This window comes from Chlorocebus sabaeus, chromosome 22 (genome assembly GCF_047675955.1).
Source record: "Chlorocebus sabaeus isolate Y175 chromosome 22, mChlSab1.0.hap1, whole genome shotgun sequence".
NCBI classification, from domain to species: Eukaryota; Metazoa; Chordata; class Mammalia; order Primates; family Cercopithecidae; genus Chlorocebus; species Chlorocebus sabaeus.
In genome coordinates this window covers 50,674,791-50,700,282 of record NC_132925.1, presented here as the reverse complement: position 1 = coordinate 50,700,282, position 25,492 = coordinate 50,674,791, and the positions used below count along the sequence as shown (strand labels likewise).

At 52.6% G+C, this 25,492-nt stretch overlaps 1 protein-coding gene across 2 annotated transcripts in view; it reads right to left on the bottom strand.

Annotated features, from left to right (window-relative positions):
- WNT7A (Wnt family member 7A) overlaps positions 1–25,492 on the bottom strand; it is a 57,533-nt gene that overhangs the window by 11,187 nt on the left and 20,854 nt on the right. For both annotated transcript variants that reach the window (XM_007985304.3, XM_007985305.3), the window contains exon 3: positions 24,473–24,744. In XM_007985304.3, the coding sequence (XP_007983495.1) occupies positions 24,473–24,744 (272 nt within the window). The remainder of the gene's footprint in view (positions 1–24,472; positions 24,745–25,492) is intronic.

Here is a 25,492-nt window from a genome sequence, read left to right as displayed (position 1 = left end):
TTAAATAGGAGAAAGCTTTTTGAGACCTGGCACCATGTATCTCACAGAACTGGCACCCAGCCTGTGGGAACTTTTCTCATTTTGAGCAGCGGATGCTGGGATGAGCACGCACCGGGCTGGAAGGGCAGGGCAGGGAGAACGGCGCTGTGGGGCGGAAGGAGCCGTCAGATGGAGGTCCTGCTTCTGTCTGTACACTGCTGTGTGTCTGCAGGCAAGTCCCTTTCCTTCTCTGAGTCTCAGTTTTCCCTACCAATGAAGGCACCACAGGGGGATCTCGGAGAGAAAAGATGGGGACACAGGGAGACGAGGAGGGGAGGGGGAGGAGAGAAGCAGGTTGGCTGAGGTTGTCCACACTCTCCCAGATGTCCCTGGGGTGAAAATCCATTTCTGTGCAGTGCAGCAGCTGCATAGATGCAAGGAAGTGACCATTTCCCCCAGAGGTCATTTGGAGTTCCTGGGAGCCCTGCTGTTGAAGCCCCAGCCCTTCGTCCTTTCTCCTGCCTTCTCCCACACCCAGGTCAACTCACCCCAGAACTCCTGTCTCATTGTAAACACCCTCGCAGCACCAGAAGCATGTCTGTGCTGCTGCCGCCTGGCATGGCAACCCCAGGGTATCTTTAAGCAGCCCCTGCAACGGCTGCGTTTGTTCTCCCCTCACATGATGTGCTCCTGGTCCCCGCAGTGTCTTCTCCCATCCACACTGCTGGTACTGCTGTCTCCCATGCTCAGACCCCAGCCACCCTCCCCCCAGCAGGAGGCTCGTTCCTGAACCTTCTCCAGAAAGATCCAAGCCAGCTGGATCACGTGGTAAAGGTGGGCCCTGGTCAAAAAGATGCACAGAAAGCAGGTAGGAGCTTCGCTGGGTGTGGAGGCCCCTCGCTCTCAGGCTGGGGGACTGATGGCTTAGTTGTCACGGAAAGCCATGTCAGATCCAGAGACTTGAGGCAGGAGATGGTCACCAAGTTCCACTGGCTTCCTCTCCTGTGCCCCATGCCGCATCTGTTCATGTTTCTTGTCTCCAAGCACCGCCCTGCACCAACCAAGTGAAACACGGGTCCATCATCCTCTGTGTGTGGTGGAAGGTGTCCCTGGCTGCTGCTCACCCCTGCTCTGCCCCAGAAGGCTGAGCTGTGTCCCTCCTTGCCCTCCAACTTCACAGTGGGGGATCCCACAGGGACTGGAGGGCAGGAGAAAATACAAGCTGGACTTTTACATCCCGGACTCCCTGTCCGTGGACCACATGGCGGCTGTGACTGTCTACTTAGAACCACAGCACCTGCCAGGAGGCCCCTTTCCCCAAGCCACACTTTCTCCACTAACACTGCCCTCCAGGGCAGTCAGAGCTCCCCACGGTTGCCAGCCCTAAGGCCTTTTCAGGATTCCCTAAATCCTGCCCACATCCCTGTAGTCATCCTTTACCTAAACGTTCCTCTGTTACCCCTGATTACGCCATCTCCCAGACTCTGGCGGACACAGTGGGTGAGTCCCTCCTTGAGTCCCAGCTTTGTCTCCTCATGACATGGGCTCAATGGAACACGCCTGGTGGTGCAGCATCTGGGTTAAATGACTGAAGGTGGAGTTCCAGGGAAGGAGGCACTCGTAATCACCGCTGTGATTATGTAGGATTGTGCTATTGTTCAAGGCTCTGCAGGCAATGTTGGTGTTGGTGTCAGGATCAGAGTGAGGACAGTTTCTCAGCCTAGGGCTCAATGCTGGCCTCAAGCCCCAACTTCTCAGTGTCATTTCTTCCTATGTGTATGCCTGAACCTCTCAGCATACACATAGGAAGTGGCACAAGGGCAGGATCCATGCCCACCTCTAATAAAAGCCACTGCTTCCGAGGTAGCTGTGGTATCCAGTGCCTGACACGAATGCACACAGAAACCTTATGAGGAAGGTTGACCATCATCAGCCCATTTCACAGATAAGCAGACTGGGGAGCCAAGGGATGGCAGTGCTGGCCACAATCACATGGTCAGGAAGCGTGGAACTGGTTTTGGAATCCAGCAGTCTGGCTCTAGAGCTGTGATGCGGCAGAACAGAAGGAAGGTGGGTGGGCTAGGATGGCCTTGCCCCCTCAGCAATGGTCACCTGGGTTGGATTGTATAGTGGACACTGTCGTATGCCACCAGGATCTGTCCTTCAGGACCAGACACTCCCTCTGCAGCTGCTGGGAGTGTTGCTGTGGATCGCTAGCAGCTGAGTTCCTTCCTAGGCACTGCCCTCCCCTGATGGGAGCTGTCTCACCCAAGGCCACTCCCTCTCCCTGGGCAGTCCTCCAGCCAAAGACTGGTTGGTGCTGGGTACAAAGGCCTATCTCCCTGCCTCCACGGGGCTAACCCAGCTCCAGGTTTCTCATGGGACCAGCATAAGTCCCTGTGGCTGCTGCATCACTGGCCAACTTCTCTCAATGCCCAGGGCTGCCTTCCCCACTGCCTTATAGGTGTATCTCCCCAGAGTCCTGCCCAGGACCCATCCTGCTAGCTAATGTCCAAACCAGGGACCCTTTCCAAGGCACTGAATGAAGACAATGTGGAGGTCAGTGGGTAGGCAGCCTTGGACCCCCCACCCCGGGAGACAATGAGTGTGGATATCCACACCAGAATAGGTGTTACAGGCTTCCATCCAGAGCTGCTGCTACTTGCTCCCCTCCTGTTCCTGCTCCTGCTTCTCCTGCTCCTGATGATGTTCCTCCTCCTCCTCCTCCTCTTCCTCCTCCTCAGGCTCCTTCTGCTCCCCCTCCTCCTCAGGATCCTCCTGCTCTTCCTCCTGCTCCTCCTTCTCCTTCTCAAGCTCTTCCTGCTCCTCCTTCTCTCCCTCCTCCTTCTCTTGCTCCCCTCCTCCTGCTCCTCCTCTTCCTCTGCAGGCTCCTCCTCCTCCACAGACTTCTCCTTCTTCCCAAGATTCTCCTGTTCTTCCTCCTTCTGCTCCTCATCCTCCACAGACTCCTCCAACTCTTCCTCCTTCACAGGCTCCTCCTCCTTCTCAAGCTCCTCCTTCTTCTCAAGCTTCTCCTGCTCTTCCTCCTCCTCCTCCTCCTCCTCCTCAGGCTCCTCCTACTCTTTCTCCTGCTCCTCCTCCTCCTTCTCAGTCTCCTCCTGCTCCTCCTCCTCCTGCTCCTCCTCTCCCTCCCCATGTCGATCCATCTTAGCAGAAAGCTGCATTTCAGCCAGCTGCAGCTGTATACCTCTGGGCAACTCAGATGAAAGAGCAGAAAAAAACGCTTTTTTTTTTCTGTAAACATTTGAGGTATTTTCTTTTTGGTGCATTCTTTAAGTCATTCTGGATGCACTGACTTCAAGCAAATATTCCTGCCTGACATGGAGGGGATGGCAGGGAAAAGATGCACCCCATAGGACAGGCCCCCTGGAATGCAGCCTGGTTGGTGCAGGAAGAGAGGTTTCCACTCAAACCAGAGAGAATTTTCCTGGTCTACATAGGGGGCCTTCTGAAACTCAGTGTTTGCCAGGTTACAACTGCTCAAATGCTCTCTACGGCTCCTGACGTTAAAGCCCAGATTCCTCTGCCTGGCTTTCAAGGCCCTCCACGAACTGGTCTCTGCCCAACTTTGCAGTATTGTAGGACCCCAAGAACTGTGGACATACAGTCCCTCACCCCAGACTCATCCCTTTCTAGGCTCCTACCCCCCACCCCAAGTAACCTGTGCGACCTGCACACAGCCACCCCTCACCATGTGCTTACACACACACAACCTCCCCAGGCACAGCCCCATGCAACCCCCCACAGCCTCACACCTTCACACTCATCAGCACACTCAAAGCACACCCTCACACCTGTGCACACACACACTCTCTCACACGTATGCATGACCCACACACTCACACACAGGTGCTTCTCATGCTGTCCATCCCTACACAACATATGCATAGATAGCCCTTCACACACAGTCCTGCCCACATACTTCCCGGCACACAAGCTCACACACACACACCCTCAAACATGAAGGGAGCCCATACGGTGATGGCTAGCAGATGGACCCACTGCACACTGGCACAGGGGGCCGGGGGCCAGGCCTCAGCTTTACTCCCCCGTAAACTGCGGCATTTAAAGTAGCAAACCCATGTAGAGGTGGAATAGTCGAGCCCCACACAGTGCAGCCTCTCCTAGATGCATTCTGGATGCCTCTCTCTCATAAGTGACCTCCCTGCAGGCTGCTAGGTTGACTGCGGGGCAGGGGTTGCCTTGAGAAGGCCTGGCCCAGAGTGTAGGTTAGTGGGAACTGTGGCCTGTGACCTGGGGTGAGGCAATCAGGTGACCCCAACCACAGCATGAGGGGCAGGAAGACTGACAGTGGGGACGTGGAGCCGCTGAACCTATGTGCTTCTCTCTACTGCTGGAGAACCATGAAATGGCCTTGGCAATCAGTCATTCATTCACTTATTCATTCATTCACTCATTCATCTTTCCACTACATGCTAACTTAATCCCTTCCCTGGCCAGGAGCTGAGGTTGGTGGCCACGTGGGCAGAAAGAGGCAAGCCCCCGACTCCCTTGAAGCTTAGGCTCTGGAGGAGGAGGTGGCTGTGTTGTCAAGTGTCACATGGGCACGAGGCTGATACCAGCATCCACCAATGGTGGCTCTGAAGGTGGCTCCCGCTCCTGTGGTCGCAGCTCCCAGAATTTCCCCCACAGCCTGGCTGGAAAATGTTTTTAAAACAATTTGAGAAATCAGAATCAGGCAGGGTATTAGACAGCATTGAGCAATTGTTTATTTTGCTCAGGGTGATAATGGTACCATGGTTATGTTTTTTTAGAAGTCCCTATTGATTCGAGATACACAGTCATGTGTGTGGAATAACATGTTGTCTAGGGTTTTCCTTAAACCCTTCCAGTTGTGGGGACCTGAGAAGAGAAAACGAGGTAGAGGACTTGGACCACAAGCTGGGGTTGTTGATGCTGGCGGTCGGGTGCATGCTAGGGGTTGGGTGTATGCTGGGGGTTGGGTGCACACTGGAGGTCAGGGGCATGCTGTGGGTCAGGTGCATGCTGTGGGTTGGGTGCTTGCTGGGAGTCGGGTGCATGGGGCTCCTTTTACTGTTCTCTCTCCATCTGTCCTTCAGGCATCCCCTGCTGCCTCTTTGACCTCATCTCCTATGCCCTCATTCACTCCATGCTCATCACAGTGGGCTCCTTGCTATTTCTCCAGCACCCCAGGCATGCTCCTGCCTCAGGGCCTTTGTACCTGCTGCGCCTCTGCCTTGGGGTACTCTTCCCCAGGCTCCACATGGCTCCCTTCCTCAGTGCTTCTAGCCTTTGCTCAAATCTCACCTTTCCCATGAGGCTCTCCCTGACTTTTGCCCTGGTCTTTCCCACCCCTGCCCTGGCTTGTTTTGCTCCTTAGCTTGCGTCAAATGTGACACAGCACACATTTTAGTTGTTGTGTTTATCATGTCTCCCTCTAGAATGTAAACTGCCCAGGGGCAAGGACCTGGTCTGTCCATCCCCTGTGGTGTCCCCAGCAGCTAGACCAGTGCCAGGAACAAAGCTGGTGCTCAGTAAATACTTGCAAATGAATGAGAGCAGTAAGAAAGAAAGTGACTGGAGTGATGAGGTGAGGAGGTGACCTTGAGCTGAGAACCAGACATTGAAGAGGAGTCGATGAGACAAAAGGGAGGAAAGGGCAGGCCAGGCAGAGGGAAGAGCACGGGCAAAGGCCGAGGGCAGAAGGAAGCAGGGAGCAGTCAGGAAACAGGAAGGAGGGCAGTGGGCCAGGCTGGAGGGCCGGCGGGGTCTTTGTCCTGATGGTTCTCGCTGGGGTCAGAGGAGTACATGTGGAATGGTACTGGAGAAGCTCTCCCAGGCGTCCACGCAGAAGACAGGCTAGTGACCTGAGCAGGAAGGTCCTGAGATGCAGGAAGATGCACGGTGGAGGCTCAGTCAGGCAGAACCAGAGAGAGAATGGGGAAGCACGCAGAAACCAGAGGACCGCCCGCCTGGCCAGCTCCCAGAGCAAGACCCCTGTGAACCCCTTTAGTGGTAAATCAGCTACAAACTGTGCAACTGATGAGGGCCGAGCCAGCATCCACTGCTCCTGCTGATTGGCCTGGCCAGAGCGAGCCCCATGAGGATGCAGAGCAACGGGACACAGAGGTAGAGGACCCAGAGCACAAGCCCCTCCATCAGTCCAGACCCTCCTCTCTTGGCCAGAGACCTGGGCTCTGTCAGGGACAACCCCAAAGATGGTGGACTTCAAAGAGGGATGGGACCTCCCCACGAGGCTGGGGGAACAGTAACACCAGAAACACACACACACAAACTTGTCCACGAATGTCAATAACAGCATTATTCATAATAACCAAAAGGTGAAACAACTCAAATGTCCATCAATGGATGAATGGGTAAACACATGGTTGTCTTTCCATACAATGGAATATTATTCAGCCATAAAAAGGAATGAAGTACTGACACATGCTGCAACATGGATGAACTTGAAGACATTATCCTGAGTGAAAGACGCTGGACACAAAAGATGACAGCGTGTATGCTTCCAGATGTATGCAATGTCTAGAACGGGAAATCCATAGAGACAGAAAGCAGAGGAGTGGCTGTCAGGGGCTGGGAGAGAGGGAATGAGGAGTGACTACTAGTGGGCCCAGGGTTTCTTTGACGGGTGCTGAGAAGTTTCAAAATTGATTGTGGTGATGGTTGCACAACTGTGAATACCCTTAAAACCATGGACTTGTACACTCTAAGAGGATGGATTGTACGGCATGAGAATTGTATCTCAGTAAAGCGGGGTTTTTTTTTTTTTTTTTTTTTTTTTAAAAAGACCAGGGATCCCATTGGGCCAGTGTCCCTAGGATCTTGGGCCATGGAGCACAGCTGCTTGTGCAATGACAGGGGCGTCAGCCCTTGTGTGGGCATGCAGGGTCAGCCCTGGCCTCCGGATGGGCACAGCAGAATCTGCACGCTCTCCCCAGGCTCCGCTGCAGAGTCCCAGGCTTTCAGAATCTGCTGATGCCTGGACCCCACCCCCAGAGGTTAGGATTTCACTGGTCTCAGGTGTGGCCAGGTGTCTGCTATTTTAAAAAGCTCCTCGGGATTCTCACATGTGGCCAGGGGTGGAGAGCCCTGGTCATGTCCTCTATCCACTCTGGCCTTCCTGAACCCTCCAGTGGAACCTCCCACTGCCGGGCCTGTGCTGGGTGCCAGTAAAGTGAGGGTGGCTGGACAAAGTCTCTGTCTTTAAGAAAAACCCAGGTAGTCAGGGAGACAGCCAGACCAGTAGAAGAAAGACTGGTCCAAAATAAAGGCCTGTATGTACTGCCATGGGGCCCATGAACAGTTGGAGGTGACCCGTGGGGTTTGAAGGATGAAGAGGAGTTCACCACTGGAAATTCGAGGGCAGGGTGTCCCCCGCGCCTGAGCAGAAGTGCAATGCCCTGGGGCTGGAAAAACCAAGGGAGAGGGTGTGGGTGCAGAAGAGAACCTTGGTGCAGCAGTGACAGCCCCAGGTAGGAAAGGAAGGCAAGTTGGGACCTGAAGGGAGGCCTGGATGGAACTGCCATGAGACTGAGTGCTGAGAGCCAGGGGCCTTGCCCCTCCTGGCTGGAGCCCAGCACACTGCAGAGCATTACCAGGGGTGTCTGGTTGTGAGAGTGTGGGCAGTTACCAGAGGCCAAGTGGTAGCCTCTGATGAGAATGCCATACTCTGCCCTGTCCTCTGAGGCCCCAGTGCACCCACTGCCTCTCAGCCCTGTCAAAACCCTTCTGTGAACACTTAATGTCAGGTATTCCAGGACCACACCAAGCCCATTCCTGCCCCAGGACTCTGCAGCGGCTGATCCTTCTGCCTGTGACACCCTTCCTCCAGTTCCTCAGCTCTGGCTCAGCAACATAAAGCCACCCTGAATGGCCCCCTCTCCTCAATGCCCCATGTCAGCCCCTCTCACATCCCCCTGTCTCACATCCCACCGGCCACTCGGAGTACTTCGGGATGACTTGCTTGCTCTCCCCCTCCCCTCCTGAATGTCAGCTCCAGAAACACAGAACCCCCATCTGCTGTATTCAGGAGCATCTAGAGGAGGTCTGCCTCTCGGGAGACACCCAGCAAGCATTTTCTGAGTGAATGAATGAATGACTGAATGAATAAATTCACCCTTGCTCAGGAGTCTAGATAGCCATTCTTTCGTGGTGGGTTCTTGTAGAAGAGGCCCTGACTTAGTCCACACAAGATCAAGGCTGAAGCATCCCGGAGAGTCTCTGGGGCAGGGACACAGGTGGTGATGCTCCGGAACATGGAGGAAGGACCCAGGAGCCGGGTCACACCTGGCTGAACATCCTCTGTGCCCTTGACCACCTCCATCTGAGCTTCCTGGGCCCCAGCAAGGCCCTGCCCAGGTGGCCAGCTGCCAAAGAAGCCCTATGAACCTCCCATCCCAGGCAGGAGCTCCCTGAGACACGAGGAGCAGCTCTGGCCTCTCCTGACTTGTGTTGGTGTCCAGCATGCAGGAGCTGGTGTCCAGGAGGCTGGACTGGCCTGAACCAAGGTTCCACACTGCCCTGCAACAGCCCCGGGATGTGTGTGCAAAGACACCAGCTCTGAGATATTCTGTTCCCACCCCTGGTGGGGTAGAGGTTTTCCAGTCGGGCAAATGGAAATACACCCCGGTTATCTCTACACTTCTGCAGTTCCCCGCCGAGGGTGCAGAGGGGCCTCTTGCCCTGAGCAGAGTGGGTGGGGGGCATGATAAGCCAACTGGCATAGAGAGTAAAGTTGGGTCTCCCCAGCTAGTCTCAAGGGGCAACTCTCAGCTCGGATTCTGTAGATATGCAGTGGACTTTCCAGAAAGTAGCAAGCTCCCTATCACCAGGGTATTCAAGCTGGATTTAGATCTGCACCCTCCAAAACGGGAGCCACGAACCATATGAGTGCTTGAACTGTGGCTAGTCTGAACTGAGATGTGCTATAAGTGTAAAACAAATGCCAGACTTCAAAGACTTATTATAGAAAAATTAAAAAGTATTTGTATATTGATTACATATTGAAATGATATGTAATCAATATCAGATAGATATTTGGGATATCTTAGATGAAATAAAATATCTTATTAAATGTAATGTCACCTCCTTTCACTTTTTTGATGTAGCAACTAGCAAATGTCATATGACCCATGTGGTTGGTATTATATTTCTACTGCATGGTGCTGGTTGAAATCCTTGCTGCTCAAAGTGCGGTTCCTGGACCAGCACCATCCACATCACCTGGAAACTTGTTGGAAATGCAGAATCTCAGGCCCCGCCCCAGACCCCCACATGGAATCGGGAGCTGCATTTCCACACACTCCCCAGGTGCATTTTGAGAAGCTCTGAAGAGCCTGAGGCTGGGGGTCTCAGAGGGGAGCCCAGATAGGGAGTGGGAGCACATGGCCCGAAGCCTAGCCCATATCAGGTGAAATATTAAGTCACTGATGTTATACCCTCAGCCAATGGTCCTTTAAACCTAACCCTCACCAGGAAGTGCATACGGACTTTCAGGAGAAGAGGGCAACTTTGCAAAGGATTCAGCTCTGTGGCTTAGCAATGAATGCTATCAGGGAATACACCAGGAGCTGGTCCCCCGTGACTTTTTAAAGCCTGGGAAATGATCTCAGAAAACAACTGAAAAATACATCTGTGTGTTTTAAAAACAAACAAACAAAACTTAACCGACCCCTTCCCCACTCCATCACCAAATTCCTCCTTCTTTTTCTCTCTGAAAACTTGGCCAACAAGCATTAAATGGCACTAAATATAGAAATGGTGAGCAAGTAAATCACTCAGAGGTGCCACATGTTGCCCAGGGCCTGTTTTACGGTTGAGTTGTAAACCATTGAGAGCGTGGAGCTGTAATTAAAATGCTGACAGCTTCCCAACTGCCAAGCATCCAGGAGGGAGCAGTGCTGGGAACCAGCAAGCAGGGGTTTAGGGAGGGTGATGCCCTTCCTAAGGCTGATCAGCCCAATGTCCGTGGGTTTCCAAGACACAGGCAAACCCTTCTCTCACATGGAAGCAGGGCCCTGCACTCCCCGCTCTCTAACACACCTCTCTGTGACCTCCTCTCCTCCCTGAGAGCCACACTGGCCTCTTTGCCTCTGGGCTCTGACCTTGTAATTCCCTCTGACTCAAATGCAATTCCCCGGATGGCTCATTTCCTCACTTCCTGTACAGAACTTACCTTCTCCAGGAGGCCTCTCCTGATTGCTTAAAATAAAATGCCCCGATCCTGACATCTGTGCCCTTTCATCCTGCTTTGTTTGTTCATCATAGCATTTATAACTCTCTGACAATAGATTCCATATATATATTCTATTATTTGTTTGTTGTCTCCCTTCCCCTAGAATGTCAGCTCCATAAAGTCAAGTACCATGTCTAATCCCAGAGCCTGAAACAGTACCAGACACATAAATAGGTGCTTAATAAATATTTGTTGAATGAATGAATGAATGAATGCATGGATTTCCATCCCTTTCTTTCAGCTGGTCTAGTGATCTCACTGGGAAAATGTCCAACTTTCCAGCAGTGAGCTCAGCTTTTTACTCATCCATTCACCCAACCATCCTTCCAAATAGCTATTCATCCACCCATTCATCCATCCATCCATCCACCCATTCAGCCATCCATCTATCCAACTACCCAAACATCCATCCAACCATCTGCTAAGATCTATCCGTTTAACCATCCATCCATCTATTCATTCATATTCCGTTCATTCAACCAGCCCTGCCATTACTATCTATCTAGCAAATATCCATCCATCCATCTATGCATTCGTGCGTGCATCCATCCATCCACCCACCCATCCATCCATCCATCCATCCATCCATCCATCCATCCATCCATCCATCCATCTGTATATCCATCCATTCATCCTACCACTCAGCCATGCACCCATCCAAACCAATCCCCAAATGGTTAGAGCTCCTATCCTGTGGTCCCATAGTCCCCTACACACTCTTCTACCAAATCCAGTTCATGTTGTCATATTTACATGCAATAATTCACTCTTATTCCTCTGTCATTAGAATGTAATCTCTCTCAAATTCAGAAATGGTATATTATTTATCTCAGACCTCAGTGCCTAAAACAGAGCTGGCATATAGGGATTTGGCTCTCTGGCTTAGAAATGAACACAATCAGGGAATATACCAGGAGCTGGCCCCCTCTAACTTTTTAAAGGCTGGGAAATAATCTCAGGCATCGGTGAATGGTTGCTGAATGAATATGTTTTTCCTTTTCCCTTATTTACTTGTTCAGCATTTCCAACTAGACTGAGCTTCCTGATGGCAGGAACCAGTTTTTAGTCATCTGTTGGTCTCCAAAATCTTGCACCTAAGGCAAAGAAGACACTCTATAAATTCTTAATGAATGAGCAAGTGGATGAATACACAAAAGGGAGGAAGTAGAGCAAGAGTGCAGCCCCTGGAGCTGGACTGCCTGAGTTCATATCCTGGCTCTTTGCTTATCAACTGTATGACCTTGGGCGAGTTGCTGAACCTCTCTGTGCCTCAGTTTCCTCATTTGTAAAAGGGAGACAATGCCAGGCTGACCTCACAGAGTTCTTATGAGAATTTTAGGAATTCATGCATATGAAGTAATTAGAACAGTGCCTGGAGTAAGACAAAAGCAGTACAGGTATAAAATATTCATGTGCTGCTGGCCCACTGGAACAAATATCAAAGGCACAGGGGGAAAACGGTGGGAGGGAAACTTCTGTCTGGGCCTGTGCTGTTCCCATAGGAGGCCTTCTACAGCAGGCACTCTAACTTTTCCCAGCCACACTGGGATCACTTGGCCAAGTACCAATATTATGTCAGGTGGCCATGAGTGCTACGCAGAAAAACAAAATGTGGAAGGGAACAGGAAGCAGCGAGACAGACGGGAGGGCAAGTTCAAATATGGTGGTCAGGAAAGGCCTCCTTGAGAGGTGATATTTGAGCAAAGACTTGAGGAGGTGAGAGGGTGAGTGTCTGCAGGGAGAGTGTTCCAGGCAGAGGGAACAGCAAGTGCGAGGGACCAGGGGCAGGGACATACCCAGTGTGTGTGAGGAGCAGCAGGGAGACTGCTGCAGGGTGACAGAGCGAAGGGGAAGGAGACAGGGGTGAGGGACGGGCCTGTGAGCCACCGAGAAGGCTTCTGCCTCTACTCTGGGTGAGATGGGAGCCATGGTGAGATTATAAGTGAGGGAGGCAGGGTTTAACCCACATTTGAAAAGCCTGCAGGGGCCCAAGTTAGTAGGCTGGTGTGTTCCTGCAGGGAAGAGACGCTGGTGGATAAGAGCCTGGGGTAAGGGGACTGTTGTGCCACTGCAAGGAAGAGATGCTGGTGGATAGGACCCTGGGGTAAGGGAATTGTTTTGCTGCTGCAGGGAAAAGATGCTGGTGGATAGGACCCTGGGGTAAGGGGACTGTTGTGCAATGTCAGGGAAGAGATGCTGGTGAATAGGACTCTGGGGTAGGGGACTGTTGTGTCACTGTAGGGAAGAGATGCTGGTAGCTCGGACAATGAGCTCAGGGGTATAAGTTATTAGGTGACAGATTCTGGATGGATGTTGTAGGTAGAACTGACATGTTGGATGTGGGGTGTGAAAGAAAATAAAGTGTCATGGCCAAGGCAAGGGCCGGTGTTTGGCTTACACAACTGGAAGGATGCAGATGCTATTTACTGAACCAGGGGATGGAGACAAAGGCACCAGCAAGTTTGTGGGAGAAAGATCAGGAGTTAGGTTGGGATAGATGTGGGCTCAGGGGCCAGTTGACATCCCGGAGCAGGGAGGCAGGGCGGGCAGCTGGATGCACGGGGCTCGTGTTTGGGAGGCAGGTCTGGGCTGGAGACCGGACTTTATGGACAACTTTCAATGTCCTGGAATGTGGTACTTGGGTACGTGTGGCATGGGGCTGAAAGCACAAGGGCAGAGGCCCCCTCTGGAGGTGGCTGCTCACCAGGACTGAAAAACCTAGGTGGACATCACCTATTTTGGATAAAAGAGAACCAGCATGACCTTGCTATGGCTTGGTGTCCTGTGGCCCTCCCTGCTCGGTGCAGCAAAAAATCTCAATGGCGACCTGGACCGCTCCTTCTCTTGAGTCCACTAGCACACTCTACAGCCAGCGCATGGATGAAACAGAGTTTTAGAGCTAGAACAGTCCTTAGGAATAAAACGTAAGAATTAAAACTTGACTGTGGCTTTAAAACACTACTACTGCTGATACTAACAACGATATTCATAACAGCAATGACTGCTTTCCAAGCACTCATCGTGCCCGAGAACGTAGGACAAGGCACTCCAGGGGCATTATCTCATGTAACCTGCACAACAGCTCTGACAAGTGCTAAATCCTCACTGCCTTTTTCTCAATGAGGAAACTGAGGCTTGAGAAGGGTGACTGCCCAAGGGCACACAGCAAACAAGTGGCACAGTCAGGGCTCTGATCGGAGCTCTTTCCACATCCAGGTCATTCACATCTCCCTGAATGGTCTGGCCAGGAGCTCCTGACCTGCCTCTTATCCAAAACTCTCAGCCCAGCAGAGAACCCCTCCGGGGGACTGAGCAGTACCCAGCCAGAGCCTTGGCTGCCTCACCTGCAAAACAGGCACAATAACACTGCTCACGTAGAGGACAGCTGTGAGACTTGGCCAAGAAAATATGTTAAAAAAAAAAAATGGTCTTGCAAATCATAAAGTGTTTTACCAACGTCATGTGGGAATCTTTTTTTTTTTTTTTTTCCCTGAGATGGAGTCTCACTCTGTCTCCCAGGCTGGAGTGGCTCATTCTCAGCTCACTGAAACCTCTGCCTCCTGGGTTCAAGTGATTCTTTCACCTCAGCCTCCCAAGTAGATGGGATTACAGGTGCCTACCACCTCATCCATCTGATTTTTGTATTTTTAGTAGAGATGGGTTTCTCCATGTTGGCCAGGCTGGTCTCAAACGCCTGAATTCAGGTGATCCACCGCCCTTGGCCTCCCAAAGTGCTGGGATTATAGGCAGGAACCACCATGCCTGGCCTTGTTGGAATCTTTATTATTTCAAAAGTCTACCAATCCATCCAAGTCCAAAAATACACACACCCCCACATACACACACAATTGAGAGCTAATAAGAGGCTGCACCAAAGATGAACAGAGCTTGGATTGCAGAGTTGGGATGGCTGGAGGGAACCCTGGCTCAGATGCTTTTTACCTGGGCAACCTCAAGCACATCACTGAACTGCTCTGTGCCTCAGTTTTCTTCATCTGTTAAATAGGAATGGCAATAGGCCCTTCCCTGTGAGATCATTTACAAAGAGCACTTGGGATGGGACCAGCACATGGAAGGGCAGGCCTTGTGAGGGGCACACAGTGCCTTGCAGTGAGCAGCTGAGTGCTGGCCTCACTGCCCATGCCCAGCTGGCGGGGAATCTGTCCCCTCCCCACCATGGCCTGGGGAGGCCCTGAGACTCTGAGTCCAGCTCTCCTGCCCAGGAGCCTGGGATGCTGCTCACATTCACTGCCCGGACCTCCACTGCCCATCCGAGAAATGGAGTTACCAAGGGTCCCCAAAGATGTCCGGTCAATCAAATGGAGTAATCCCGGGAGAGCACCTAGAACCTCACCCGGGACAGAGCGAGAGCAAGTGCTTGCCACTGTGAGCAGCCGTGACAGTGTCTCAGTGCACACTGAAAGGAGGTACTGAAAGGAGGTAATTCAAGGAAGTGCCTTTGTCAGGCAAGGAGTCCTTCCTAGGGACACAGTTGCACCTGGATTTCTCTTCGAAAGACACAAGGATTAGGAAAAGTGACAGCTGCCAGCTCCTGGTTCCAGACCCTCCAGAACACCTCGTTTCTCCTTCCCTCTAGGATCACTCCTGCCCCTCTCCTCACCCACCTTCTTCCCATCACTTGGCTCCCCTCCCTCCCTCTTCCTGGCAGATTTGATAACACCCAGGAGTCCCAGTCTCCTTCCCGAGGACAAAGGCGGCAATTGTCCCTGGTGGGTGCCTTTTGACTTGGTCTCACCGTGGTGTAACTGAGCCCGTGACTCTACCTCACTTAGGGGGCTCTCAGGGCCTCGCCATGCTGCCCCCTCCCTACCTCAGGTGGGTTTCAAATGAGTTCCCAGCTGCAGGGCCAGCAGCCACACTGGGAATTCCTTCCAAGATAAATCAGATGGCCAGCAGAGGGAGGTGACAGGATGAGCTTCCACCGCAGCTGAGATCTTTTCAGGCCCCTTAGTAGTAGTACCAACATCTCAGCCCTTACTCCGTGCCCGCCACTCTAAGACAGTAATGTCCAATAGACCTTCCTGCCACCACGGAATGGTCTAGTAGGAAGCCACGAGCCACAGCTGGCTACCAAGCACTTGAAACATGGACTGTGAAACAGAATTTTTAATCTTATTTATTTGTAATTCATTTAAATGTAAGTAACCCCATGTGGCTTGTGATCATATTGGACGGGGCAGCTCTAAGCAGTTTAAATTCTTTTAATCATGTAATCTTCATAACACTCTGTGGTGCTATTAAGTGACCTGGAGAGACTGAGGCACAGAGAGGCAGAGTAACATGGCCAAGGCCACACAGATAGCAAGCAGTAAAGCCAGGAGTGGACTCCAGAACCCACCTCACAGCACAGGGAGCACCTGCCTCTCGCCTGCCCCCTGTGCACGCCTGGGAATGAGAAGGCAGGGACAGACACACCCAGCCCAGTGCCTCTGGTGCTCTGGTGGCTGTTTGTGACATGGCCTAGGATGTGTGCCATTTTATGTCACCAAGAGTATGCCCGGCCCAGGCTGGGCTCTGAGAGATACCGAGGTGAGTCTTGCGACTGCCCGGAAGGATTGGGGGAGAAGAGAAGTCTCCCCAGCTGATGTTCATCAGGCTGAACAAGTCCAGAAACTCTGCTAAAACAGGGGGCGTCCTGGTCTCTGCGCCAGGCGTGGGTCTCTGGCTGGCCATCTCCTTGTCCAGTCTCATCCTGAACCCCCATGACAGACTGGGGCCCGTCACCTGCCAAGATGGCACACAGAATCCCCTCTTCTCACTCATAACCGGGTTCCTCCCTGGCCCTGATGTGTTCTCTCCCAGGAAGAAGGTGGTGGCTCAGGGACTGCCCCCAAGGCCACAGTGACCAGAGTAGGAGAGGATGCACGTGTGCGTGCCAGGATAGCCCACAACCCAAATGACCACATAGCGGGGCCTTCTGGGGGCTAAGGACTGTAGTCTCCAAGTTCCTCAAATCAGAGGATCTGTGAATCTTGGGGTAACATCTTGGAATCACAGGATTTCAGGATCAGGAGACTGTGGGGATAAAAGCATCTGAGTCCAGGACTCCTGGGTGTGGTAGCGTACTTTGAGGTTAAGACCTGGATCTGGAGCTAGGCTGCTTGGGTTTACATCCCAGCGCTGCACCTGCCAGCTGTGTGGCATTAAGCAACTTTCTTAACCTCTCTGTGCTTCCGTTTTCTTATTCGTAAAATGGAGAGAACAGAGAATGCTAATCTCGTAAGACTACTGTGGGGATTAAATTAGTACACATATGTCAAGTGCTGATATTAGAATCATGTCCATATTCTCCAGGCAATGAAAACCTTCCCTCCACCTGTACCACCTGCTCTAACAGGGACCGCATCCCGCTTCCTGATAGTAAGTTCCTTCTCACTTGAGCTGCCTTTTCCCCATATTCTTCCATTCTGTGGGTCCTGGTCCTGCCTGCCACCCTCCCAACCACACCACCCCCAGTCCTCAGGGACTGCAGGATGGTGACACCTTCCTGAGGCTGCTCCAATCACAGCTGAGCCACCTGACTCCTCCCAGGCCTGGGTGTTCAGCGCCTCCTCAGGGCCTGCCCCGGCTGCCCACATCCATCCAGGTTGGGGGTGGGGTGGTCTTACTAGCCCAGAGCAAAGTGGGATGCCAGGGACCAGGCTGCATGAAGCTGGGGCCACAGACGTTTCCAGTCTCTGTGGGAAGGGCTGCTCCTGCCCCTACCCATGTGTCCTCTCTTATCTCATCCCCTTCCTGCCTGGGTACTGTCCACTGCTATCACAGTGGCATCACTGACAGGACCTGGCTGGGCCCTGCCCTTGCTGTGTCATTGGAGAAAACTGGCCAAACCTCAGGCCTCGTGGGCACCCTCCACCCCAGCCTGGGCTGGTCCCCCTCCAACCCGTCCTTGGTAGCTTCCTCTCTGGTCTTGTCTGGGCTTCTTCCTCTGGGCCCACACACCCTAGCCTGGTCATCCCACTAAGCTTTTCTCAAGCCCACCACGGACCTCCTGGCCCCTACCTCAGCTCTCATCCTGCTCAGCTCCCCGGCCCTGGCCAGCTCCAGGAAGCGGAAGGGAGGTCTGAGCTGGGAGCCAGGCCCTAGGTGCAGCTCTTGCTCCTCCATTCCCTTGGTGTGTGGCCTTGGCAGGGCCCCTGCAGGTCAGGGTCTCAGTCTCTCATTGATCAAATGCCCACAGAAGAGAGAATCTCCAGCTCTAAAACAATCCTACAGCTTTCCTTGGCACTGTGCCGTGGCCACTGTCCTTGACAGTGGAGGCTAGGGAGGGTTCCTGGGTTTAGCACATAAATAGGCTGAAAAATGAACCCTGACCTAAACTTACACCTCATAGAAAAGCTAATTCAAAGCAATCACAGAACCTTTCAGACATTACACTAACTGAAATAAACCAGATGGAAAACGACAAAAACTATATGATACTTCTTATGTGGGGCGCCTAGAGCAGTCAGATTCAAAGAGACAGAAAGTGGAAAGGTGGGTGCCAGGGGCTGGGGTGGGGCTGGGGGACATGGGAGGTGGTTGTTTAACAGGGACAGAGTCTTCGTTTGAGAAGATGGTAAAGTTCTGGAGATGGAAGGTGAGGATGGCAGCGCAACAGTGTGAGTGTGCTTAATGCCACTGGGGTACACACCTAAGAATGCCTAACATGGCAAGTTTCATGCTAAGTATATTTTGCCACAGTTGAAAATAAATAAAGATGTAACTCCAACTTAAAAAAGAAATACATTTTCATTGATTTGTTTAAATTAATGAATTTTTAAAAACACAGGTCACAGAGTTGAATGTGAAACATAAAACTTTTAGGAAAAAAAAATGGGAAAACCTTTGGGATCTAGGGCTGAGCAAAGAGTTTTTAGATAATACCAAAGGTACAGTCTATTCAAGGAAAAATAGATACATTGGACCTTATCAATTAAAACTTATCAAAGTTAAACGCTTTTGCTCTGTGACAGACCCTATGAAGATGATAAAAAGACAAGCTACTGACTGGGAAAATATATTTGCCAACTGCATGTGTGACCAAATACTAGCTGCTAGAATCTATAAAGAAATATCCAAACTCACCTGTTAAAAAAGTAAACTACCTACTTAGAAAATAAGCAAAAAGATATTAACAGATGCTACACTGAAGAGGCTATCCAGATGGCAAATAAGCACATGAAAAGATATTCAACATCATTAGCCATTCAGGAAATGCCAGTCAAAACCACAGTGAGGTATAGCATACATCTATCAGAATGGTAAAAAAACTTTAAAAACAGTGATGTCACCAAATGCTGGTGAGGATGTGGAGAAACTGTACCACTCACACATTGCTAGTGGGAATATAAAATGGCACAACCACTCTCCCACAAAATGGAAAACAGTTTGGCACTTTCTTATTAAATTAAACATACAGCCACCATACATTTGTGCTCTTGGACATTTATTCTAGAGAAATAGAACCTTACATTCACACACACAAATAAAACCTGTACATACATGTTCACAGCAGCTTCATTTGTAATAGTCAAAACTTGCAAACAACCCAGATATCCTTCAACAGGTGAATGGCAAAACAAACTGTGGAGCCCTTGTGCCCTGGAATAGTATTCAGCAAGGTAAAGGAACCAGCTACTGATACACAACACTTGAAGGAGGCTTGAGGGAATTGTGCTGAATGAAAAGAAGCTTGTCTGGAAAGGTTATACTGTCAGATCCACCTATGTAACATTGTTAAAATAAAAAAAGTATAAAAGTGGAGAGCAAATTCATGATTGCTGGGGATTCGGAAGGGGAAGGGAAGTAGAAGTGGCTACACAAGAGCAACCTGGGGACCATTGTGTGCTCTGCATCTGACTGTTCCAGCATTAGCATCCTAGTAGTGACGTCGTCCTATAGTTTTGCAAGCTGTCACCATTGGGGGAAACTGGGCAAAGGGTACACAAGATCTCTTCATATTCTTCAATTGCATGTGAATCTATAATTATCTCAATATCAGCTCAATTCAAAAACACAAATTCAGTTAAATCTGAATTTGAGGTAAATGGCGAATCATTTTTTAATATGTCTTGTGCAATAGTTGGGACGTACTTTCATTTATATCAAGTTCAACTCTAAGTGGGAGTCCTGTATTATACCTTGCAACCCTGCTCCTGGAAATCCCCCCAAGAAAGAGCAAGCACTTGCCAAATCATTTGTTCACTCAACAAATATTTCTTGAGCACTTATTACGTGCCAGGCACTGTTCTAAGTTTAGAGGTGAACTTAGGCCATCACTACCCTGTGGTGCTGACACTGCAGCGGGAGGCAACAAGTAATAAAGACACAAAGAGCTATGCAAATGAGATCATTCTGTGCGGTGGTTTCACATGCAAGTAAAGCAGGGTGATGGAGAGAGATGAGACAGACAGCGGAAGAGGGAAGTTAGGGATGACTTCCCTGGTAAGGTGACATCTGAGCAGGGAATTGAAGGAATACAAGGAGCTAGTTCTGCAAAGATTCAAGGAAAGAGCTCTCCAGACAGCGGAAGCGGCCTGTGCAAAGGCCCTTAGGTGGGAACGAGCTTGGTTGACTGCAGGAGTGTGTTGGTGGAGGGTAGTGTGTGTGGGAGAGAAGTTGGAGACAAGGTTGGGATACAATGGTCCCAAGAACCCCATGTCATTCCCCAGCCCACATGTCAGACCTGGAGACCCTCCTGGGAGCAAAGAAAAGAAGCCCCTGCCATGGAAGAAACCAAGGCCCTGAAGGGCTGAGATGTGCCCAAGACTATTCCTGCTCCAAGTCCCCTGAGTCCTGGCTGCAAGCCTTTCCATTTGCAAGGGCGAGAACCCACAACTGTGCCCAGGGGCGGGGCAGGAATGGAGGGCATGGCAGACTGAGGATGCCTCCTCCCAGCCTGGCCTAGCCAGTCAGCTTCGGGCTGGGTGGGGCCTGGCTCCTCAGGCCCTTGACATGCCACCACTGGCCACTCTATCTGGTCAAATATGCAAGTGGCCCTCGGGACAGCAGAGAGGAGCATAGCTAAGCAGGCCTTATCTGGGCTCCGCCCCAGCTGCCAGGGGCTGGTCCCTGGTGTCCCCTGACTCACAGGCCTGCCTGCGGCCAGGGCAGGGGTGGGAATCCAGCTCCCAGGAGCACCCGGACCAGACGGGGCAGGGCAGGAAGGGACAAGACCGACACCCCTCTGTGTGCAAGAGGCTGGGCAGGGACTGGGAGGTGACTTTTCACTTCGGTGGAATTCCATCCCCCTGAGCTCACCTCCCTTGGAGCAAGCGGCGCATTCCAGCAGGGGCCAGCCCCGTCCCAGCTGGGCCCCCATCCCCAGGGCTGCCTCTCCTGGGCTCAGTCACCACACTCTCATGAAGCGGTTGCTGAGGGCTCCCACCCTCCCCCAGGCCCCCGGAGCTCCCTGGTGCACTTCTCTCTCTGTACAGTAAGGCCTCGAAAGCCTGGCCTGCCAAGTACAATATTGTCATGGAGGCTTGGAGATCCTTGGCCCTTGGCTGGGTTTCGCAGCTGCCCAGGCTTCTCTGCACTCCTGCAGGGGGATGTCTACACGCACTCACAAATGCACCCAGAAGGCCCAGGTTCTCCTGGTTCTCCTCCAACCTCCCTGACTGTCCTTCCCTTCCCATAGCCCTCCTGTCCCAGTACCCATTTGCCCAGGCTGTGGCCCAGGCTCTCTCCTCCTTTTCCCCTTTAACCCTCCCACTGGGCAATCTTACAAAGACCAGGGCTTCCATTACCACCCTGCTCCTCCACCCCAAACACACATGACGCAGCTCCTACCTATTATGCTTCCTAAACAGCCTCCCCAGCCATGCGCCCCCGAGGCCCCTGCTGGGTTTAGGCACCAACGTTGGCCACAGCCCCTTCACTCTGTTCTCCACTGGATCCCAGACAGGGCCAGAAACCTGCCCAAGCACTGCCCCACCAAACCTCTTCTGGGCACCTCTGGCCTAAGACAAAGTCCCACTCCTTGTTCTGGCATTCAAGGCTGTGTGTTAGGATCTAGCCCCCTCCGCAGCCTCATCACTTGTCCTCCCCACCCTCAGCCACATGGAGCCCCCACAGCATGCTTTGTTAGGACTTCATGCTTTTAAACATGCCTGTGCTGCCTGAACTGCCCTCTTCCTTCCTGATGCCTTGTCAACCTGGAGGACTTCTAAGCCTTCAAAGCCCTGCTGAGAGTCCTTTTCTTCTGCCTAGCACTCTTCAGACTTCAAGAGGAAACAAACCGCTCTTCCTCTGACCTCTTTTCTTCACTTTCTACATCACGTTTCTCCTACAGTGTGTAGCTCTGAATCACAAGTTTTGCCTCTTGGACCTGATTCTCTCACTAGACTGAGCATCTAGTCTTGAGGGCAAAAACTGGGTGTAATTTCCTTGCTGCCCAAAAGGCTGGAAAGAAATTATTCAAAGCCACAAAGATTCCACCATCCAAAGATTTCAACACAATGCTTCTGACTCTTCCCTTCCTCTCAGTTGGGGAGCCTGTGATTCCACACATCACATGCTAGGATGTGAACTTCGTATTCTAGGACCCCAACCTGAGCGACCACTGATTTCAATCCAAAGTACAAAGACCCCGAACTGCCAATAGGGGAAGCTATAATACTAAAATCACCTCGCCAAAAGATATTGGCACCTAACCATTCTGATTCGGCCTGCAGACCACACAACTGACGAGACAATGAGGGAAAGGGGGGCATGCCCCGCAGCCTCCTTGTGGTGCTGCCCCTGCCCCATGGCCCACACCCTGCTGGGCTCAGACTCGAACTGGAGACCTGCGAGGGCAGGACGCCCCTGCGGCATTGATTCTTCCTCATCTGCCAGGGGAGTCGAGGGCTCCCCTGCAGCTCTGGGGCAGCCCCTCATCAGGTCTGCAGAAGCCACCCCCACCCTGGCCTCCCCGCTTCCCCTTCTCTCACACCAGCTGCCAACAAGCCCCAGAGCCTGTGGTCAGGTTGAGTCTTGTTTCCTCACGGCAGGAGCGAGGGAGCGGGTGATAAACACATCTGCGAGCCTTTCCGAGGCGCTCAGCCAGGAGCAGCGGCAGGCTGGCCCCTCTGCTCCCGCCGGTTCCCAAGCCCTGCCATGCGTGGGGCCCACGGCAGCCTGCTGGGAGGGGCTTCTGGGTGGGGTCCCATGACTTCGAGTAAATGGCACGTTGCAAAATCCTGGGGAACCGACTGGCACTGGTCAGAACAAGGAGAGGGTCATAGTCCCAATCGACAGATGTGGAAACTGAGGTCGCAAGAGGGGCTGGAACCCACAGCAGCTGGTGGCTGTCTTTGTTCGTGCCCTTGTCGGGGCCCTTGGGGTGTCTCAAGGCAGCAAGTGAGTGTCTGGCCACTTGGGGCTAGGCCAGAAGACCACCTTGCTGTGCTCTGGCTGAGTGGTGTGTGTGGTCACTGACCTAAGTCCCATGGGTCAGCTGGCACCCTCTCTGAGCCTCCATTTCCACCCCTATATAGCACAAAGGGGCGGGACGGGTGGTGACTCAGGCCTTTCTCTGCACACACCGGGGAGTCCACAGTCCCACCTCTTGGCTCAGGAAATACATAGTGTCTGTAGAAGTGTTTTTCTAGAAAGCCATCCCCAAGGGTCCTCCCTAACCAGAGAGCACTGGGCAGGCAGGGGGATGTATGGCCCTCCACTGGGCTTTCCTGAGCTGGGAGGGCTGTTCCTGCTCAGAAACATCAGGTCAGGCCTGGCCTGCACTCCACCTAGACCCAGCTCCTGACCCCACTCAAGGTAGCCCTCTGCCTCCCAAGGGTCTATGACTTCTGCCCCTCTCCTGCCCTAGAACCATCAGTGGCTCACCAGCAACCACAAGGCACTCATCCGTTCACTCCATACATATTTGTAGAGTGCGTACTGTGTGCCACGCTCTGGAGTGCTGCTGTGTCTGAGACACCCCAGGCCTCTGTCCTCAGTATGCTTACAGTCTAGAGAGGGGAGAAAGCCACAGAACAAGGCAACCTTGGAGAAAAGGCTAAGAAGGAATGGGAAGGGAAGCCTCTCTGGAGAGAGGACATCATGGCTGAAACCTGAAGGACAAGGACATGGTAGCCATAAGCAGATCTAGGTGCAGAACACAAGGCTGCTTCGGCCCCATCCTGCAGGGGTTCCCTTGTCAGGGGCTCACAGACTGGTCAGTGTGGTCCCTAACTGGCCCCCTGCCCCTACCTCTGGGCCTGTGTCCATTCCTCCCCAGCTCACCAGATCTTGGCTGCTTCCACCTCCTTTCCCTGCCTAGCCAAACCTCACTCATTTCTTGGGGCCTGTCTCCTCCAGGAAGCCCACTGAGTTTGGTCTTACAGCCTCTGACAGTTCCCAGTGTCTGTGTCGCCCATGGGCTCATGGCAGCACGACAGAGCAACAGCCACAAGCCTCACACCCAGTGGAGCTGTGTGGCTCACAGAACACACTCCCGCGGGATCCACCCTGACCCTGACTTGCTGCGGGTCACGTGCTATTCTCTCCTTTAATTCTCACCATGGCCCAGTCAGGGAGCTGTGGGTGAGGAAACCGAGGCTGGGAGAGGGAAGCCATGTGTCCTCCTCCTGTCTGCCTTGAGGAAGTAAGGGCTTCAAGGCAGGAGAGAGCCTGGGACCTGGGACCTGCAGGGTGATCTGACCACAAAATCAGGGAGGAGGGAGCAGCTGGGACCCCTGCCGGGATGTGCCACCCTGGGCAGGAGCTCCCAGCCATGGGACTAGACAGGCAGGGCCTCGTAATTTCCCCCAGGACGTTGTCCTGGGGTAGACCAGGTGAGCAATTCCCCTGTGTGACTCACCAAGGCCACCTGGGAGGCTCTGACACACAGGATGTGGCCAGAATCCTGAGAAGAGGGAGGAAGGGAAGAAGGGAGAGAAAAAAGGAGGGAGGGAGGCAGGAAGGGAGCAAGGGAGCAAGGGAGCAAGGGAGAAAGGCTAATTTGGCTCCTCCCGAGGATGAGTCCACATCTGTCCCTCTTTCCACCTTGCTGAGTAACATCCAATTCGTCTTAAGGGAGACTCAGTTATCCAACCTCTCTAATAGCTGACAAGCTTTGTGCCATACACAAATCCTGACCAGCCACAAGCTGATGCCAACGCCAAGCAGAGTGAGGCTGAGGGCAGAGCCCTGTGGCTTCTCACCAGACACCCAGCACCAGATGTTACAAACAAGTCATTTTGCAGTATCTCCGCGAGCGCCGCCCAGCTGCCCTCCCTGGCTGCCTACCTTTCGGCCTGCCTCGTTATTGTGCAAGTTCATGAGAGTCCGGGCATTCTGCTTGATCTCCCGGGCATCCACAAAGACCTTGGCGAAGCCGATGCCGTAGCGGATGTCGGCAGAGCAGCCACCCCACTTCCAGCCCTCGTCCCGGTGGTACTGGCCTTGCTTCTCTTTGTCGCAGCCACAGTCGCTTAGGTTGCCCTGGGTACAGGCAGCTGTGATGGCATGGGCCACGCCAGCAGCAATGATGGCGTAGGTGAACGCAGCCTCCCGGCTCCCTGCGAGGAGGAGAGGAGACAAGTTGGGGTCAGGTCCCAGGCACTTGAGAGGAGCCTGGGCCTGACTAAGGAGGGAGGCTGAGCTCAGTGCAATGGCTCTCCAAAGCTCGACTGTGTACCCGTTCCTAACTTGCAACAAAGCTCCCTCTTAGGGTGATGAGCTGAGCAACTGCCATTACGCACACATCCATTCAACCCCAGAACCTGGGGAGTCAACTGGGCAATAAAGGAGGAATGTATGTGGGCTGGCTGCCCAGGATCTGGAAAGCCAGATGGGGGGGACCCCTCTAGCTCATCAGTTCCCACTCCCCACTCCCAAGCACCCTTGACCTAACCATGTAACCTGCACACGTGCATAAAGCTCACAGCATCGTAAAGCAGCGTTTCCCCAACACCCACGGAGGGCACTGGTTCTGGGTCCAGAAGGCCTGAGTTTAAATCCCAGGAACATCAATCCCTGGCTCTGTGACTATTGGTCAAGGACTACCCCTCCCTGTGCCTCAGTCTCTCTGGCTGTAAAATGGAGACATATCATTGGTAACTTTCTCATGGCAATGAGGGAGAACACGAGTTTTTCCATGGAAAGCTCTTGGCCCCATGTTTCGTTTATGGAACCTGCCTGCACCCTACCTCTTGTTTTCGTGGCCACTATTACTCCTTCTGTGTGTCACCTGCTATTTCAGATGTCCATCCCTTCCCTTCTTCTGTGTCCCCCTCACTGGACTGTGAGTATCTCCAGGGGAGGGGC